The following is an 18,740-nucleotide window of genomic DNA, read 5'->3' as shown; positions in this document are numbered from 1 at the left end:
TGTTGACCAGGATGGTCTCGATCTCTTGACCTTGTGATCCACCCGCCTCGGCCTCCCAAAGTGCTGGGATTACAGGCTTGAGCCACCGCGCCCGGCCTTCTCTTTTATTTCTTACCAGATACTTTAATTCAGGTGGAACGGTAGATGTGAAGCATCCCGACATTCAGAAGACATGTGCTTTGCAAAGGCCTTTAATTTCTTCCCATTTTTCCTTGCTATCAAAGGATGAGTCATTGCCCACAACTAGGATATTTCATAGTCACATTAAATTGAATGAGTTCATCCAGTGGCTCTTGGAACCTAGATGCTATATGAAAGGTGCTGTGTAATCATGCCCTTGACCCGAGATTAGGAAAAGAAGTAACCTCACAACAGTGGAGGAGAGCATTAAGCAGATGTGTGACAAGGCTGGTTCTGCCTCTGTCAAATTTCCCAGAACAGCTTTTGTGGAAGTGGGGAACTGTGACACTCCAACCCCACGTTACTGCGGCATTGGGAGAGGGTAGTGTGTCTCACACATAATTGCCAGCTTTGTGTGCAATCATCAGTGTTTAAGGAAATGACCTTTCCCAGTGAAAAAGTCCATTCAGGCTTGGTGGAAAGGCTTGCATCCTAACTTGTTCCTTTGTTCCCAGTGGGCATTTGGTGTGACCATGTGGGAAATAGCTACGCGTGGAATGACTCCCTATCCCGGGGTCCAGAACCATGAGATGTATGACTACCTTCTCCATGGCCACAGGCTGAAGCAACCCGAGGACTGCCTGGATGAACTGTGAGTGGGCCTCTCTGTGTCGCTTCCATATTCTGCATAGGGCAGCCACTTGGCTCTGCAGTGACCTGGGAAACACAGCTGTGGGAGGGGAAGGGGACTGCTGTAAGCCGGGTGGGCATGTGCAAAGGGTGTCACCCGCAGACACCCCAGGTCAAGAGCCATTCCTGATGTGGGAGATAGTGTGTGGTGTCTCCAGTGAACCCACTGAGCCTCACTCATCCAAAGGGCCTCAGCCTCGAAGGACAGGCACTGTCAAGACAAGGCAATGGCACCTGTCCTAAAATTCCTGACACACCTCTAGGAAATGTATCCACAGATAAACAGGTTTGCCTTATAGTGCATAAGATGTTTGGATGATTCCCTTGCCTTCTTTGGGTCCAGTTATCCTTCTCTTTTATATGGCATTTCATATACTCCACTCACAGTAGTACCCTTCATCAGGAGACTCAGAAATCAAAACCAGTGACTTTCAGATCAGGCTGCTCATCAGATAGTCTAACAGTTCAATTCCTTGCCCCTGTTCCTGGAAATTATGATGCCTTTGGTACAAAGTGGGCCCAGAATTGTGTTTCAGAGTACTCCCTGGGGCTGGGTGCATGCCAGTGGCTCATGCCTGTTATCCCAGCACTTTGGAAGGCCAAAAAGCGAGGACTGTTTGAGCCCAGGAGTTCAAGACCAGCCTGGGCAACATAGTGAGACCCTGTGTTCATTAAAAAATAATAAAATAAAATGTTCCCTGAGAGATCATGTGTCAGGAGAAAGAAATATCAGCTGTGACACACACACACAGCACACACATCCCATCCTGCAAGGCCCCGTCTTCATGGCCAGGCAGTATGGGGAAGAGACCTAGGCCTTGGAGGCAATAGGCCAGGCTCTACCTCCTAACTCGTCATGTGAGTGGCCATGGCAATTAATCTCCCCCAAGCACTTTGCTGACCTTATTAAAATAATTTCTTGTGGCACTGCTGGTAGCTCGGTGATGGTGATTTGTACCTTCCTAATGGGGAGTCTCCTCCCTGTACAATAAGGGCCATGGGCTTGGAAATGGCCATTCTTACCATATTTAGCGAGAACATTTCAGGACCATGGGCCTGCACTGGCTCTGTCATGGAGTGCCATGGCCAGGCTGGCACAGGTAAATGTGGGCAGCACCCTCCCTACACACACACACACACACACACACACACACACTCACACACCCACACGTCCTGCGCCTCACATGGGAGAGAGAGCCTGGGTCCATTTGCCTGCAGGCCTCCCAGGTCCCTTCTAAGCCAAAAAGAAGGCAACTGTTGTAATCAAAGTCCCGTCCCATTGGCAGTGGTTGATGGTTCTTATTGTGGTTGTAGATGTATAACATTAAGAAGAGAAACAGGCACTTTAAATCCTTTAAAACATCCTGAAATGCTAATAAAATTAGTTCTAGGGTTTCATGGTAGTTTTAAAAAGTGCCATGTTTATGAAGTGCCTGCTTCTGAAAATAAGGAAGCATTTCAGTCAAACAGTGTTGACCATGGAAAGAGTTTTGTTGCAGTTTCATTCTTAGCTTTCGTCACACGCCAAAAAAAGTTGACATTTGTGGTGATTAAGTTGGGTCTGTTGGGTCTTAGCAAGGTCTAAGCTGTGTCACACCGTGGTTTTTTAGAGCCGAAACAAAGGAATGCTGAGTCGGTTTTCTGTGAGGCATTTTAGGGGACAAAGCAGCAGAGTCAGCACATGCCATGTGGCTGGGGAAGTCAGGCAGAAAAGGGGTGAACCTGCCACCCCCGCCTCCTGTGTGCTCTGTGCACTGGGTGTGCTAAGACGGCTACAGCTGTGCTGTGGCCATGGGGCCCTCGTGAGCCCAGCTTTCTTCCCTGTCTCCTCTCGAATCTAGATGCTGGGTAACAACAGCCTTCCCCAAAGAGGCCTCTGTTCCCATTTCTGAGACGTTTCCTTTGAAAAATGAACCCAGGCTGAGTGCAGTGGCTCATGCCACTTTGTGAGGCCAAGGCAGGAGAATTTGAGGCTAGGAATTTGAAATCAGCCTGGGTAACATAGTGAGACCCCAATCTCTGTAAAAAAAAAAATAGCTGGGTGTTGTGGGGCATGCCTGTAGTCCCAGCTACTCAGGAGGCTGAGGTGGGAGGATCATTTGAGCCTAGGGGGTCAAGGCTGCAGTGAGCTATGATCATGCCACCATACTCCAGCCTGGGCAACAGAGCAAGATCCTGTCTCAAAAAAAACAACAAAAACCAAAGAAGCAAATCTAAAGTGTTTCACATGATGGCTGAAATAGTAAACATGAGGGAAAGGTCAGTAACTCTTCTTAGTGACGGAGAGGTCACAGATGAGAGCAGGGCACCTGTGTCATATGGACTGGCACTGCCACTGACTGTTAGTGTGACTTCAGTCAGTCCCTCTCCTCTCCAGGCCTCAGCTGCCCTGTCTGTGAGTGGAACTGCATCTCTTTCTTCTTGGGGCTGCAGTGAGGAGTAAACAGTTAGGGCCCATCAGGCCACACACAGCTGGCACTTGCTAGTCACGTTCTACCTGCATCAGCCACCTTGAAGCTGCGGTTGTGTGGACTCAGGGGCTCCTCTCCGGGACTCACCTGATGCCCATCCCAGCACCACCGTCGCGCTTCACACACCTGATCAGCCTAGCATTGCCCTCACACCCTTATTCATCCTGGCACCCAAGACCTGGCGTGTTGGCTGGCACAGTGCCAGCCTGCCTCTTGCCTGCTGCTTGTCTGCCCCAAGGACCCCAACTTACACCCACTTTCTCCATCTCAGAAACCCTCCTCTACCCATTGATATCTCCACTGCCACCAGAGGTATCCAAGATCTGGAAAAGGGACAACATGGGAGCCACAGTGGGCTGAGTGGCAGAGCTGGCTAGATGCCGGCTAGCACAGTGGAAGCACAGCGGATAGGAGACAGGCATCATTTCCCTGTGAAGACTTGCAGCCCTGCACTCGGCCATCCTCAGAGCTTGAAAATATGAGTAAAGTCATAAGTTTACAAATTTTGTAAATGTATATGATTGTATTTATTTATTTATTTGTTTGTTTGTTTATTTATTTATTTTTTAGAGACAGGGTTTCACCATGTTGGCCAGGCTGGTCTTGAACTCCTGACCTCAGGTGATCCACCCGCCTCGGCCTCCCAAAGTGCTGGGATTACAGGTCTGAGTCACCGTGCCTGGGCTTGTATTTAATTGTGATAAAATATACGTAACATAAAACATACTCCCTTAACCAGTGTGCATAGCTCAATGGCGTGAAGTACATTCACACTGTTGTATGATCATCACCACCATCTGTCTCCAAAACTCATCTTATCTTGTAAAACTGAAACTCTCTAACCATTAAACTAATCCCATTCTCTCCTCCCCACAGCCCCTGGCAACCTTTATGGTTACACCTTTCATAAAATCTCAACAGAAGAATAAAAATGATCATTTACAAAGCCAGTTACCAAACTTATTTTTCTTTCCATCTATAATATTTTATAAAATTTAAATTTATCACAGCCTTCCTATTATTTACCAGGTGGGGGCTTCTTGTTGATCTCCTTGGTCTACTACTATGAAATTGTCCATTTGTGGGAGTAGGTTAGACAGTTTACATGTTTACCATGTCTTTAAAAGTCACATTTATATTTTATACATTTGATAAGGTATTGAATATAAGAGGAAAAAGAGTTTTAAAATGACATTGCTACTATTCTAGTTGGAAATAAAGATAAATTATTTAAACATTTTCCCCTAAGACATGAAATAAATGAAAGTAAGCTAAATACCACAGCCTCTTGCTGAAGTAATGAAAAGGAGACTATGTCCCTAAGAACAGAATGGCTCAAAGCTCATCTCAGATGCAAACAATCAAGGCTCTGTGGAAAACAGAGTCATGCAAATTGATTTACGCCATGAAAACCTCAAAAATAAAAACAGAAACTGTCTGCCAAGTCTAAGTGACCATCTAAAGAAGATAAAACAGGGAAACAAAAACCCTGTAAGCCTGAGATGAGAGGCAGAATTGTGAGACACGGAAATGTGCCATGCCATTGTCTAGGTGTCTTATGTTCAGGATCAGGTTCTTTATACGCATGGCACTTTACCAGCCTCCACCTTCCAGATGCATGTGCAAGTGTTTATAAAGGCTGGAAAGTGGACAGATGAAAAGATATTATTATACATCTACATGAATGAGATCTGCATGTTGTGTATGAAGTACCTTGTTAGTAGAATTAGCCAAAGGTTCTGTAGGCTGTAACTAAATGTAAGTATGGAAATTGCATATTTCTGTTTATAAGATGCCAGTAACTTATTGTATGGGTCAGATGATTTAAATTTGGGTCTTTTTTTATCCAATGACATATGAATATCAGTCTCTCAAAACAGAAAAGAATCAAAATGAAATGATGCCTAGGTGTGCTGGTGTACACCTGTAATTCCAGCTACTCTGGAGGCTGAGGCAGACGATCACTTGAGTCCAGGAGTTCAGGGGTTCTCAACCAGCCTGGGCAACATAGCAAGACTTCATCTTATTTAAAAAAAAAAAAATACATAGCTGGGCACATTGGCTCACGCCTGTAATCCTAGCACTTTGGGAGGCTGAGGCGGGCAGATCATGAGGTCAGGGGTTTGAGACCAGGCTGACAAACATGGCAAAACCCCGTCTCTGCTTAAAAATACAAAAATTAGCCACGTGTGGTGGTGCACACCTGTAATCCCAGCTACTTGGGAAGCTGAGGCAGGAGAATCGCTTGAACCCAGGAGGCAGAGGTTGCGGTGAGCCAAGAGTACACCATTGTACTCCAGCCTGGGTGACAGAGTGAGACTCTGTCTCAAAAAATATATACATATATTTAAATATATATATATGCATATATATGTGTATATGTGTACGTGTATGTGTGTGTGTGTGTGTGTGTGTGTGTGTGTGTGTATGCCAATTAATATGCCTGGCCCTGAAATGTCAAATCAATCAATTATAAGAAAAAAAAACCATGTTTAATGAAATGATGATATAACTCACTCTTTATCTCAGCCTATTGACTCCTAATTGTCATCTGTCTTACTGTGCTTCATTAAATGTCCCTCCATTGGAATTCTTAACTATGTGAGACACTGGGATGAAAAAAACACCCAGAAGTGAGCTGTCCTCTATGAAGCAAAGTGGAAGGGGTCATGAGGAGCACTTGGATGCAGGAGTTGTCCAATCTGAATCTGAATTCCTGGCTACCCATGTGGCCATGGCATGTTCTGTAATGTCCCTGAGCCCACTGTCATCTTCATTACAAGTGACAATGACAGGGCTATTGAGAAGACTAGATGAAGTGATACACAGTACACAACTACCCTCTGCCCTAAGCCCTGCTCCTGGCCTTCTTAGCCCTAGCCCCAGGGCCCCAGGGCCCCAGCTAACTCAGTTGTCCTGGTAACAACCCAGTTTGATGGCATAGGATAGAGGTCAGCAAACTTTTCCTATAAAGTGCCAAATAGCAAATATTTTTGGCTTTGCAGGCCTTTTACTACCCGCTGAACTCTGCCATTGTGATATAAGAAGACATTAACTGTGTAAACAAATAAGGATAACTGTGTTCCAATAAAACTTTATTTACAAAGCAGATAGTGGGCCAGGATTGGCCCGTGGGCCATAGTTTGTCAGCCACTATAAAGTAACAGACCTAAATACTCCTTATCTGCAAAATTAGATATAATTGCCACATATGTGCTCTTTTCCTAGAAACAGAATCACTTTCCATGGAACATTTACAAAAGTTGTATAAATATTAGGCCGCCAAAAACGTCTCAATAATTTTAATAAAAAGTAGAATGAATGCTGATTAAAACGTGATAAAGATTCTATAAAAGCAAAGGCATGGATTGCACAAAGAGATGGGTGCTATGCTGGGAGATAATCCACTTCTTTTTTTTTTTTTTTTTTTTGAGACAGAGTTTCACTCTTGTTACCCAGGCTGGAGTGCAATGGCGCGATCTCGGCTCACCGCAACCTCCGCCTCCTAGGTTCAGGCAATTCTCCTGCCTCAGCCTCCTGAGTCGCTGGGATTACAGGCACTGCGCCACCATGCCCAGCTAATTTTTTGTATTTTTAGTAGAGACGGGGTTTCACCATGTTGACCAGGTTGGTCTCGATCTCTTGACCTCGTGATCCACCCGCCTCGGCCTCCCAAAGTGCTGGGATTACAGGCTTGAGCCACCACACCCGGCCTAATCCACTTCTTTTTAACTTTCAGATATGAAATAATGTACTCTTGCTGGAGAGCAGATCCCTTGGATCGCCCCACCTTTTCAATGTTGAGGCTGCAGCTGGAAAAGCTCTTAGAAAGTTTACCCAGTGTTCGAGACCAAGCAGATGTCATTTACATCAACACACAGTGGCTGGAGAGCTCTGAGGGCCTGGCTGAGGGCTCTGCGCTTGCTCCGCTGGACTTGAACATTGACCCTGACTCTATAATTGCCTCCTGCACTCCCCACGCTGCCATCAGCGTGGTCACAGCAGAAATTCACGACAGCAAACCTCATGAAGAACGGTACATCCTGAATGGAGGCAGTGAGGAGTGGGAAGATCTGACTTCTGCCCCCTCTGCTGCAGTCACAGCTGAAAAGAGCAGTGTTTTTCCAGGGGAGAGACTTGTAAGGAATGGGGTCTCCTGGTCCCATTCAAGCACGCTGCCCTTGGGGAACTCGCTGCCTGATGAACTATTGTTTGCCGACGACTCCTCAGAAAGCTCAGAAGTCCTGATGTGAGGAGAGATGAGAGGAGACATTCTAAAAATAAAGCCAATTCTTCTGCTATAGGAGAATCCAATTGGACCTGATGTTTTCGGTATTTGTGTTCCTTGCCAAGTAAAACTCCATGACCCCAAAGCACCAGATGAATGTTGTCAACTAAGCTATTATTAAAATACATAATATATATTTATTTAAAGAGAAAAAAAATGTGTATATGGTGGAAAAAGACAAGGATATTATATTTTAATAAAACATTACTTATTTCATTTCACTTATTTGCATATCTTAAAATTAAGCTTCAGCTGTTCCTTGATATTAACATTTGTACAGAGTTGTTTTTAAATTATTTTCTTTTTCATGACTATTAAATGTAAAAATATTTGTGAAATGAAATGCCATATTTGACTTGGCTTCTGGTCTTGATGTATTTGATAAGAATGATTCATTTCATGTTTAAAGTTTCATAACTGATTAATTTTCTGATATGACTTCCTAATAAAATATGAATAAGGAAGGGTATGTTGAACTTACTTGAGCCTTGAAAGACAGCAGTCAGCGGCCTTGCGGTTGCAAAGGAATTCGCTTAATGCCTGGCCCTTGGGCAAATTCTCTGACCATTCTTGGCATTGCTTTCTAGAGATAAGGAAGAACCACCCCAGGGTCCGTAGATAAGGAACAAAAATTATTAAAGGGTTGAAAAATCAGTCTAAGTGGAAAGATTTTAAATCAGCTGCAGAAGGGAATCTGGCAGGTGAAGCACTTTTCTATTTGGTAGACGTAGCTCACAGGAGGTAGGTGTGGGCAGTGGGGCAGGGCACAGCTGAGCTCACGTCCTGGCTCTGCCACTTCGTAATGGCCATCGTTTGTACAGTACTTGTTATGTTTCGGGCACTTTATGTGAACCATCCTATTTAATCTGTATGCCATTATAACATGGGTACAAATGCCATGGTCATGTATGAGCCAAGAAATCCAGGCTTAGAGAAATTGAATAACCTGCTTGTGGCCCACATCTAAACAGTGGAGGAGCCAGAATTTAGAACATCTGATTCTGGCTGGTTCTATGCATGCGATTTGGGGGTCATATTAGTCCATTCTTGCATTGCTATAAAGAAATACTTGGAACTGGGTAATTTATAAAGAAGTTTAATTGGCTCACAATTGTGCAGGTTGTACAGGAAGCATGGTGCTGGCATCTGCTTGGCTTCTAGGGAGGCCTCAGGAAGCTTCCCATCAAGGCAGAAGGCAAAAGGGGAGCAGATGTGTCACATGCAGGAGCAGCAGCAAGAGGGAGGGGGGAGGTGCTACACACTTTTCAACAACCAGATCTCGTGAAAACTCACTATCATGAGAACAGCATCAAAGGGCTGATGCTAATTCATGAGAAATCCACCCCCATGGTCCAGTCACCTCCTGCCAGACCCCACCTTCAACACTGGAGATTACAATTGAACTAGAAATTTGGGTGAGGACACAGATCCAAACCATGTTAGTGGTCTACTCCAGAGCTTCTCAACCTTTTTACTTAATTTAATAAACATATATCACTTACTCTGTGCCAGGCATGGCACTCATTTAACTTTCATAACAACCCTACCAGATAGGTACCACTATTATCTCCACTTCACAGATGGGCAGACTGAGGCAGGAAGCAACCAACTTACTCTGCTAGTAAGGGCAGTAGACTGATGTATTCAGTTGAGTTGTTGACTCCCCAGCCTTCAGGACAGCTGAGCAGGCCCAGAGCCGCTAGCATCTTCAGGCCTGCTTACTCCCCACCAGTGAGCAGCCTCGCCCAGGCCTCCCACAGTCTTTGCGAATCAGAATCTATATGGGGTCCAATGGTGTGGCTCTCCCCCAGGTTCTGGTCCCAGCTGCCCACCCAGGCACCCAATCTCCACGGTGAGCCAGCTCCTCTGTTACTGTGAAATGCTCCATATGAAATATTCTGGCTGGATGTGGGGATTCACACCTGTAATCCCAACACCAGGAGGCCAGGGCAGGAGGACTGCTTGTGTCCAGGAGTTCAACACCAGCTTGGGCAACATAGTGAGACCCTATCTCTACAAGAATAATATTAGCCAGAAATAATTGTGTGTGCTTAATAGTTCTAGCTACTCTGGAGGCTGAGGCAGGAGGATCACTTGAGCCCAGGAGTTTGAGGTTACAATGAGCTGTGAGTGTGACACTACACATTAGCCTGGGTGACAGAGTGAGACTATGTCTCTAAAAAAATAAACTAAAAAGAAAAAGTTCTGAGGGGTTGAAAGGAATCTGTAAAATGCCACCATTACATTTTATTAGTAAAAGAAAAGAGCTGTAGCTCTTATAAAGATAACTTATACTGTTGAAAATTTTTTAATGGTCATTAAAAAACAAACAAAAATTTTATCACCTGCTTGTAGAAACAGTTTCTTATTGATGGTAAGTAGCAAGAATTTGAAGAAATCATCATTAAAGTCTTGATCAGGACCTGATGGTGACTAGTTCAAACAAAAAAAACCCACCCCAATATAAAAAGGTATGCTCATATCTATGAGCTAAATAAGTAATTATAAACATTGAAAAATGTTATCTGGAAGTTTAATATAAACTTAATATTAAATATCTAACATACAGTACTTTGTATTTTATATTTCTAATTTTAACAGCATAATGTAAAAAATGCATAATGAATAGTTCAAATGCCCCACAACCCTCTAAATCCTGTCCAGTATTTTCCGTGTGGCCTAAGCAGGGCTGGGGAGCCGGGGCCAGTTCTGCCGCAGGAGAGCGTAGAAAGCTGAGCCAGCTGCGGCTTCTGGCTTTTCTTGAGACATCACGAAATTCATCTCTCTGTAGCAGAGAAATTCACTTCAGCACACAGCGTGATGCACCCAAGTGTTGGTTAAAAGTAGTGTGAGGAATGAGAATGAAGCTGGGCTACCATTGCTCTGCACATTTAAATCTCTGTGCTGAGAACATTGGTGTTCTTCTTAGCCATATTTGAATGTTTGAAAATTTGGAAAGAACTAACTTTCAGATGATCCAATCATTGGCAAACTCTCATATTGTCTTCTGAGCATAAACTGAAAACAGCCTTTCAAATTCTCTTTCATAGAAACTCGAATTACTTTTGTAAGTGGCTCTTTTAGGCAAAAACAGGGAGAGAGGAATCAGGAAGAAATAAGTCGGGTAATTGTCTTTTTTTCCCCCCATTTATTTATTTTATTGCATTTTAGGTTTTGGGGTACATGTGAAGAACATGCAAGATTGTTGCATAGGTACACACATGGCAGTGTGATTTGCTGCCTTCCTCCCCATCACCTACATCTGGCATCTCTCCCCTTGCTATCTCTCCCCAGTCATCAGAGAAATGCAAATCAAAACTACATTGAGATACCATCTCACGCCAGTTAGAATGGCAATCGTTAAAAAATCCGGAGGCAACAGATGCTGGAGAGGATGTGGAGAAATAGGAACACTTTTACACTGTTGGTGGGAGTGTAAATTAGTTCAACCATTGTGGAAGACAGTGTGGCAATTCCTCAAGGACCTAGAAATAGAAATTCCATTTGACCCAGCAATCCCATTACTGGGTAATTGTCTTAACCAAGCTGGGGCTCAGGATCAGGAGGTCCAAAGGACAAGGAAACAGACGTATGCCAGAAGCGCTCGTGACTGGCACGTTGAGACTTGCCTTCCCTTGTAAGGATTTTCTTTCTTTTGTACTGTTTTTTTCCTTTCTCTTGCTTTTCTTAATTAGTAGAAAAGAGAATCCAGCATCAGGGCAACTCTTGAAAAAACAAAAAAGCCAAAGCACTCTTCGTCATGAGCCAAGCCACGTGGTCAGAGGTGGGCTGGATGGGAGCTCACCCTGCCAGATCTCCTTGGGCAATTGTGGGTGGTCACTTGACTTTCTTTGAGCCCCAGTTTTCTCAAATGTTCAGTAAAGATACCAATGCCTTTTTCTGCAACACGCTATGTAAGAAGGGGAGGAGGCAAGATCTTTGAAAGAATTTTATAATCACAAGAGGCTGTTCCCAATTTGCAGCATCATTTCTTTTATTTATTTATTTATTTATTTTAAGACGGGGTTTCACCATGTTGGTCAGGCTGGTCCTGAACTCCCGACCTCAGGTGATCCACCTGCCTTGGCCTCCAAAGTGCTTGGATTACAGGCGTGAGCCACCACTCCTGGCCATCATCATTTCTTATGCAGTGCAAACCCAGCAACGTTTGTCATGTTAGAAATATTTTCAGGGGTCGGGTGCGGTGGCTCACGCCTGTAATCCCAACACTTTGGGAGGCCGAGGTGGGCAGATCACGAGGTCAAGAGATCCAGACCATCCTGGCCATGGTGAAACCCCGTATCTACTAAAACTACAAAAATTAGCCGGGCGTGGTGGCACACGCCTGTGGTCCCAGCTACTCTGGAGGCTAAGGCAGAAGAATCGCTTGAACCCAGGAGGTGGAGGTTACAGTGAGCCGAGATTGCGCCACTGCACTCCAGCCTGGCAACAGAGCAAGACTCTGTCTCAAAAAAAAAAAAAAGAAAAAGAAAGAAATATTTTCAGCCAGGCATGGTGGCTCAGCCTGTAATCCCAACACTTTGGGTGGCCAAGGACAGAGGATTGCTTGAGCCCAGTAGTTGGAGACCAGCCTGGGCAACATAGGGAGACCCTGTCTCTATAAAAAATAAAAAAGAAATTAGCCAGGCATGGTGGCATGCAATTGTGGTCCCAGCTGCTCAGGAGGTTGAGATGGGAGGATCACTTGAACTTCAAATGTCAAGGCTGCACTGAGCTGTAATCACACCACGGCACTCCCGACTGGGTGACAGAGCAAGACTCCATCTCAGAAAAAAGAAAAAGAAACATTTTCCCTGATTGTTCCATCAACTCCCTTCAAAATAAACAAACTCATTCATAATTTGAAAAGAGAAAAATATAGTATTTCACCTTAGCCAGAAATACACAGTTGGGGAAGTTTAGAGTGAAGGAGGATGGTCCTCAGTCCTCACCTCAAACAGCTGTTGGGCTCAGGAACTGGCAACTACCTTCCTCCTGTCTATCCTGGGGTTTAGCTGAGGATGATAAGAACTGCAGTGCGCCTCTCCCCAATATGTGGGTTATGACAAGCAGTGGTGACTTGCTTTATCAGGAGAATGTGGGGACATGCGGTGGGTCAGAATGCTATCCCTCTGTCTCCATGTCTGCCAGACCTAGCAGAGGTTCCCCACCTGGGAAATGGGCCAAACCACAGTCTCTTCTATTACAGAGCAGGCTGATTCTAGCCAGACCAGTTCTGATTCATGAAAGTCGAGACTTTTGTAACTTTTCCTGGTCAATGGCAAAAGCAAGTTGGAACTTCTGCTGAGTCCATGGGAAAGTAACTGACCCAATAACAAACTAGCTACAACAGCAACTTAACTTCTCTAAAGATGTTTGGTAACTTTGGGTAACAAATGAGAAAATGGGAAGTTTTATTTTCTTTAATAAGTGTTTCAGTAATGCACAATGTTCCTATTGTTAGATTTTGTTTTCCTTCTTTTAAAGCTCTGAGAATAGCAGCAAAACTTCCATTCTATCTAACTTTAAAAGGCATGTATAATTATTTAATTTTTTGGTATTTAAATACAATAATGCTGGGCATGGTGGCTCATGCCTGTAATCCCAGCACTTTGGAAGGCAGAGGTGGGAGGATTGCTTGAGCTCAGGAGTTCAAGACCAGCCTGGGCAACAATGTGCAATCTAATCTCTACAAAAAATACAAAAATTCCCAGCTACTCGGGAGGGTGAGGCAGGAGAATTGCTTGAATCCAGGAGGTGGAGGTTGCAGTGAGCTGAGATCGTGCCACTGCACTCCAGCCTGGCGCCTGGCGACAGAGCTAGACTCTGTCTCAAAAAAAAAAAAAATACAAAAATTAGCTGGGCATGGTGGCACATGCCTGCAGTCTCAGCAACTTCAGAGGCTGAGGTGGGAGAATCACTTGAGTCACAGGGGTCAAGTCTGTGGTGAGCCGTAATAATACCACTGCATTTCAGCCTGGGCACCAGAGACCCTGTCTCAAAATAAATAATGTAATAATTATTTCTAAAACTGTAACCTGTAGACCACTATTTTAGAATATTTTTACATACAATATTTCTGATTTAAATAGGATTCCATGTATAGATATATTAAAGATAAACTAGAGAATTATATATATTAACTCTTCCTACCCCTTAAGGACATGATAATTTTTAATTAATGGATTTATTGAAACTGTGCACTTAAACATTCTAATGAAGAAAGTGTTTTTGAACAACAGTCATATGAGGTCACATATAACCCACTCATCCATTTGCAAATATTCACTGAGAGGAAGGCCCTGTTCTGGGAATTGGAATCTTGCAAAGAAGGGCAGTCTAGGCCTTGCTGTTTTGATAACAGTCCAAAAGAGGGAACAGGTGGCTTTACATGAATTCTTTGGTGACTCACGCCTATAATCCAAGTACTTTGGAGGCCAAGGCAGGCAGATCACCTGAGGTCAGGAGTTCAAGACCAGCCTGACCAACATGGTGAAACCCCGTCTTTAAAAAAATAAAAATAAAAATAAATGAATTCTTTCTTTTAAAGAATATTCTTGGCCAGGCTTGGTGGCTGACACCTGTAATCCAAGCACTTTGGAAGCCAAGGTGTGCAGATCACCTGAGGCTGGAGTTCAAGACCAGCCTGACCAACATGGTGAAACCCTGTCTTTATTAAAAATAAATAAATAAATAAATAATATTCTTCAGAATACTCTGACTTGCACATTTTGTTGAAGTCCATTAATAGCATAGTGGCACAGAGCAGCCACGCCTGCAGATTTTATTTAGAGACTCTACAAGAAACTTCCGAACAAGAGACAGAATGCCTTTCCTGAAAGCCAGCTCCAAGGCCCTGCTCCATATGACTTAAAATAAAGGCCCATCAGCTGGGGTTTAAAAATCAAAATTCCATTCTATCACAAACAGTCTGAGCAGTTCAAGGGAATGCAGGCTGCTGATTTAACTCCACAAGTATTAATGGCTTGTTTTAACAAACAGAGTTTCTCATCATAAAAACGTGTACTTTGCCAATTTTTTCATACGTACTTCATATTAGATTATCTCTAATGATCTATCTTCAAGTTTGCTGATTATTCTTCTATCAGCTCACAGCTACTATTGAGATCCTCAAGTGGGTTTTTCATTTCAGCTATTATACTTTTTCAATTCCAGAAATTCCATTCGGTTATTTTAATCCCTTCTATCTCTTAATTGATGTTCTCTGTTTAATTTTAAACTAAAAAATATAAAACATGGTGTTCTTTAGTTTTCTGAACATATTTACAAATAGATGCTTTTCTATAATGAAGTACAGTCATGTTTCACTTAGCGATAGGGATACATTCTAAGAAATGCATTGTTAGGCAATTCCATCACTGTGAGAACATCATAGAGTGTACTTGCACAAACCTAGGTGGCAGAGCCAACTACACACTTAGCCTATTGCTCCTATACAAACCTGTGCAACATGTTACTCTACTGAATACTAAAGACAATTGTAACACAATGGCAAGTATTTACTATCCAAACATAGAAAAAGTACAGTAAAAATGCCGTGTTATAACCTTATCAGGACACAGTTGGATATGTGGTCTGTCTTTGGCCAAAACCTTGCTATGCAGCACCTGATTGTATTTATCTGCTAAGTCCAGTATCTAGGCCTCAGCAGAGACAGTTTCTATTGGCTTTTTCCCTCTATATGAGGTAACTTTCTTGTTTACTTCATGTTTTGTATGTTTTTGTTGAAACTAGATATTGCAGATCATAAATTTCAGAAACTGTGGATTCTAATGTACCCTTCTACCAGAGGTTATTATTGCTGTTTGTTTAGCAACTTGCCTGAATTAATTCTGTAGACTGTGTTTCTCCTGTAGTGTTTGAGCACTGATGTCTCTGCTCAATCGCTTTTTTAAAATTATGCTTTTTTAAATGTTTAAGCCTGACTTTCAACAAGGCACCCCTAGATCAACATAGCTTAGTACTAAGCCAATTGATTGGTCAGATGTTGTGCTCAAACATCTTGAACCATCTTGATTTCACATTTTGCTTATGAATCTTTCTGTAGTTTGCAGAATATATTCCAAGTTTCTTGTTTACCCAGCAGTAAATAATTCAGTAAATGTAAATAGATTAATCATTCCAGTCAAAAGACAGAGATTGTCACCGCTAGACAAAAAGAGATATATATCCTGAATATATAAAGAACACTTGCAACTCAACAACGAAAGGACAAATAACCCAATTTTAAAATGGGCAAATGATTCAAATATACATTTCTCCTAAGAAGGTTTATAAGTTGCCAATAAGCACATGAAAAGATGCTCAACATCATTAGTCATTAGGGAAATTCAAGTTATAACCACAAAATACCACTTCACACCCACTGGGCTGGATAAAATCTAAAAGACAGGCAACAACAAGGTTTGGAAGGAGGCAGAATAGTTGGAACCCTCATTCATATAAACTGTTTATAATTCAGCATGAATGAGCGTTCCAATTATTCTAAATTACAAAATTTATATGTTGAAGCTCTGAACCCCAGCTGCATTTGTATTAGATGGGACCTCTAAATAAATAATTAAGGTTAAATGAGGTCATAAGGATGGGGCTCCAATCTGATAAGATTCATTTCCTTAATAAGAAGAAACACCAAAGAGCTCAACTGCATTCTCTCTGCATGCATGCACAAAGAATAGGTCACGCGGCACACATTGAGAAGGTAGCCATCTGCAATCCAGGGAGAGAACCCTCTCACCAGACACCAACATTGCTGGCACCTGGATCTTAGACTTTCGGTCTCCAGAACTGCAAGAAAATAAATTTCTGTTGTTTATACCACCTGGTCTATGGTATTTTATTAAGGCAGCTGATGAAAATGTAAAATGGTACAGCTGCTTTGCAATACAGTTTGGCAGTTCCTCAAAAAGTTAAACATAGAATTACCATACGACCCAGCAATTCCACTGTTAGTTACACAGCTAAAAGAATTGAAGCATGTCTTTAAGTAAAAACCTGTATGCAAATGTTCATAGCAGCACTATTCACAATATTCAAAAGATGGAAAGGAACTAAATGTTCATCAACAGATGAATGGATAAACAAAATGTGGTATTTATGTATAATGGAATATTACTTAGCCTTAAAGAGGAAGGAAATTCTGACACATGCTACAACATGAATGAACCTTGAAGATAGTATGCTAAGTGAAAGAAGCCAGTCAGAAAAGAGTAAATATTGTAGGCCGGGCGCGGTGGCTCACGCCTGTAATCCCAGCACTTTGGGAGGCCGAGGCGGGTGGATCACGAGGTTGAGAGATCGAGACCATCCTGGTCAACATGGTGAAACCCCGTCTCTACTAAAAATACAAAAATTCAGCTGGGCATGGTGGCGCGTGCCTGTAATCCCAGCTACTCAGGAGGCTGAGGCAGGAGAATTGCTTGAACCCAGGAGACAGAGGTTGCGGTGAGCCGAGATCGCGCCATTGCACTCCAGCCTGGGTAACAAGAGCAAAACTCTGTCTCAAAAAAAAAAACAAAAAAAAAAACCTGTACACTTAAAAATGTCTAAAACTGCCAGGTACAGTGGCTCACACCTATAATCCAAGCACTTTGGGAGGCCAAGGCAGGCAGATCAAGAGGTCAGGAGTTCAAGATCAGCCTGACCAACCTGGTGAAACCTCATCTCTACTAAAAATACAAAAATTAGCCAGGCGTGGTGGCACACACCTGTAATCCCAGCTACTCAGGAGGCTGAGGCAGGAAAATCACTTGAACCCAGGAGGCGGAGGTTGCGGTGAGCCGAGATCGCGCCATTGCACTCCAGCCTGGGTAACAAGAGCAAAACTCTGTCTCAAAAAAAAAAACAAAAAAAAAAACCTGTACACTTAAAAATGTCTAAAACTGCCAGGTACAGTGGCTCACACCTATAATCCAAGCACTTTGGGAGGCCAAGGCAGGCAGATCAAGAGGTCAGGAGTTCAAGATCAGCCTGACCAACCTGGTGAAACCTCATCTCTACTAAAAATACAAAAATTAGCCAGGCGTGGTGGCACACACCTGTAATCCCAGCTACTCAGGAGGCTGAGGCAGGAAAATCACTTGAACCCAGGAGGCGGAGGTTGCAGTGAACCAAGATAGCACCACTGCACTTCAACCTGGGCAACAGAGTGAGACCCTATCTGAAAAAGAAAAAAAAAGACTAAAATGGTAAATTTTATGTTGTGTATATTTTATCACAAATAAAAAAAGTGAATTTTATGGTATGTGTGAATTATATTTTAAGTCATTGTAAAAAATAATGAATCACACCAAACAAATAGCACAAAGGGGAGAAGAACCCACATGATTATCTCACTAAACAAAGAAAAATATCTATAAAAATCAACATTCATTCATAATAAAACCTCTGACAAAACTAAATATACATGTCTCGACAGAGTTCCCTTAATGCTAGGAGCTGAAACAAACAAATAAAACTCTAAATAAACAACAACAAAGAGAGAGAAGCAAAAAATACAAAACCAAAAACCAACCACCTCTCCCAATCTTTGCAAGTTAGCTCTATGCTAGGATGCACCTTCAGCCCTTAGGAAGGCTAACCCTGAGCCTAGGGTCAGCCTTAAGTAAAAACTTGATATCTTTTCAAGTCTTTTCTGAGCATGGATTTTGCCTGTGTGTGTATGTGGCTTTCTAAATTCCTTGGTATACACTGCTGCTTTTGCATGTCCTAATTTCCCAAAAAATCTCACCCCAGATTCTCCTTTAGGCCTTTGATGGTCTATTGTACATGTCTACCCATAATCTCTTGGATGCCTTAGGCATCCAAGGGTCTGTAGTCACCTTGCATTTTTATGAGTAATACCCACCACTTTTCTTCCTGAGTTCCAAGTTAGGGAAAACAGAGAGGAGCAACTTGTGTTCATCTTTCAGATATCTTGTAGAGAGGTTAGAACAGGTGTACATAATAATTTGTAAATAAAGTCTGCTTTGCCCCCTCTGCTTTGAGAGAGAGAACTGAGAATCCAACTTCTGCAGTTTCAAGACCAAGACTGCCACTGCAGCAGTGAGTGGGGGTAGGGGGGTGTTAGGCAAAAGTAAAATCACTGCGAAACTTTTCAACCACTTTGATGATTTTTTTTTCTTTTCTTTTTTCTTTTTCTTTCTTTCTTT

At 42.8% G+C, this 18,740-nt stretch overlaps 1 protein-coding gene across 1 annotated transcript in view; it reads left to right on the top strand.

Moving 5' to 3' along the window:
• Nucleotides 1–8,033, top strand: part of MERTK (MER proto-oncogene, tyrosine kinase) — a 137,533-nt gene extending 129,500 nt beyond the window's left edge. Inside the window, exons 17-19 of the mRNA XM_037727200.1 lie at nucleotides 353–462; nucleotides 574–772; nucleotides 7,021–8,033. Of these exons, the coding sequence (XP_037583128.1) occupies nucleotides 353–462; nucleotides 574–772; nucleotides 7,021–7,534 (823 nt within the window). The 3' untranslated portion in view covers nucleotides 7,535–8,033. The remainder of the gene's footprint in view (nucleotides 1–352; nucleotides 463–573; nucleotides 773–7,020) is intronic.
• The last annotated feature ends 10,707 nt before the right edge of the window (nucleotides 8,034–18,740 follow it).

This window comes from Cebus imitator, unplaced genomic scaffold, assembly GCF_001604975.1.
Source record: "Cebus imitator isolate Cc_AM_T3 unplaced genomic scaffold, Cebus_imitator-1.0 Scaffold222, whole genome shotgun sequence".
Classification (NCBI taxonomy): Eukaryota; Metazoa; Chordata; class Mammalia; order Primates; family Cebidae; genus Cebus; species Cebus imitator.
This window is presented reverse-complemented; position numbering and strand designations above follow the sequence as displayed.